This window comes from Aplysia californica, unplaced genomic scaffold (genome assembly GCF_000002075.1).
Source record: "Aplysia californica isolate F4 #8 unplaced genomic scaffold, AplCal3.0 scaffold00885, whole genome shotgun sequence".
In the NCBI taxonomy this organism is placed as follows: domain Eukaryota; kingdom Metazoa; phylum Mollusca; class Gastropoda; order Aplysiida; family Aplysiidae; genus Aplysia; species Aplysia californica.
The window spans coordinates 278,398-279,669 of NW_004798155.1; the positions used below are offsets into that span (position 1 = coordinate 278,398).

The 1,272-nt window shown below is 37.3% G+C and overlaps 1 protein-coding gene across 1 annotated transcript in view; it reads left to right on the plus strand.

Annotated features, from left to right (window-relative positions):
- Positions 1-1,146, plus strand: part of LOC101859444 (maltase-glucoamylase, intestinal) — a gene marked incomplete in the record, with an annotated part of 33,707 nt that extends 32,561 nt beyond the window's left edge. The window contains 1 exon segment of the mRNA XM_013089164.2: positions 1,031-1,146. Within this exon segment, the coding sequence (XP_012944618.1) occupies positions 1,031-1,105 (75 nt within the window).
- Between the last annotated feature and the right edge of the window lie 126 nt (positions 1,147-1,272).

Consider the following 1,272-nt stretch of genomic DNA (forward strand, 5'->3'; position numbering starts at 1 on the left):
TCACTCTCTGTCTCTCTGTCTGTCTCTCCCTCTCTCGCAATAGGTGTGTGTGTTTACTGCCTTACCCCGTCTTATTTCTCTGTCACCCATAATTATGTTCTGTATAAAAAGTGTATATATTATTTCCTAACCCTACCTTGTATCTCTGTCTCCCACATGTTCTGTATAAAATGTGTATACATTCTCTGACCCTATCTTGTTTATCTGTTACCCTATGTTCTGTATAAAATGTGTATACATTCTCTGACTCTATCTTGTTTACTTGTCACCCATATGTTTTGTATAAAATGGGTATAATTCCCTAACCCTATCTTGTTTATCTGTCGCCCATATGTTCTATATAAAATGTGCATAGTATGTTTCATAACCCTACCTTGTTTATCTGTCAACCATATGTTCGGTATAAATGTGTATACATATATTATGTTTCATAACCCTAGGCTCTCAGACTCGCAACCGTAAGGTCGTGGGTTCGAATCCCGTCAGGGGCCCGACGTTGTGTCCTTGGGAAAGGCACTTTGCACAAATTTTCCTCACTTCACTCAGGTGGAAATGGGTACCCAGCTGTAGACAATAAAAGATCTTGTCAGTTTGATAGTGTTTGAGCGCGTGAAATCCGCAGCTTGCACTATATGCTTCTGCGGAAGCTGAGAATGTTTCTGATTGTTCTCAGAGGGTCTATTGGGGTAATAATAGTTGTAAAGCGCATAGACCAAGCTCTTGAGCATGGATATGCGCTATATAAATGCAATTATTATTATTATTATATTATTTATAACCATATGTTCTGTATAAAATGTGTATGTTATGTTTCCTAACCCTACCCTACTTCTCTGTCTCCAATATGTTCTGTATAAAAAGTGTATGTTTCCTAACCCTACCTTATTTCTCTGCCACCCTTATGTTTTGTATAAAATGTGTATATTATATTCCCTAACTCAACCTTAATCTTTGTCTCTCATATGTTCTGTATAAAAAGTGTATATATTTCCTAACCCTACCTTATGTTATATCTATGTCTCCAATTCAGTCTGTGGTCGTCCCTTTGAACGATTTCCCAATGGTCAACACTCTGACTGTGACGTGGATCAGCGCGGCCCCTTAGCCGTCATGGAACATAAAAATCATCATTTTACTATCACAGCATAATCTTCTGTTGTTGCAAGTTGTCACCATATTGTGCTTCTTAGCTACAAGGATGCATTCTCTTTTTCATGTTTAGGCAAAAATGTGCTTAATTTTTTTAATTTTTGAAAAAAAAAATTTGGGGGG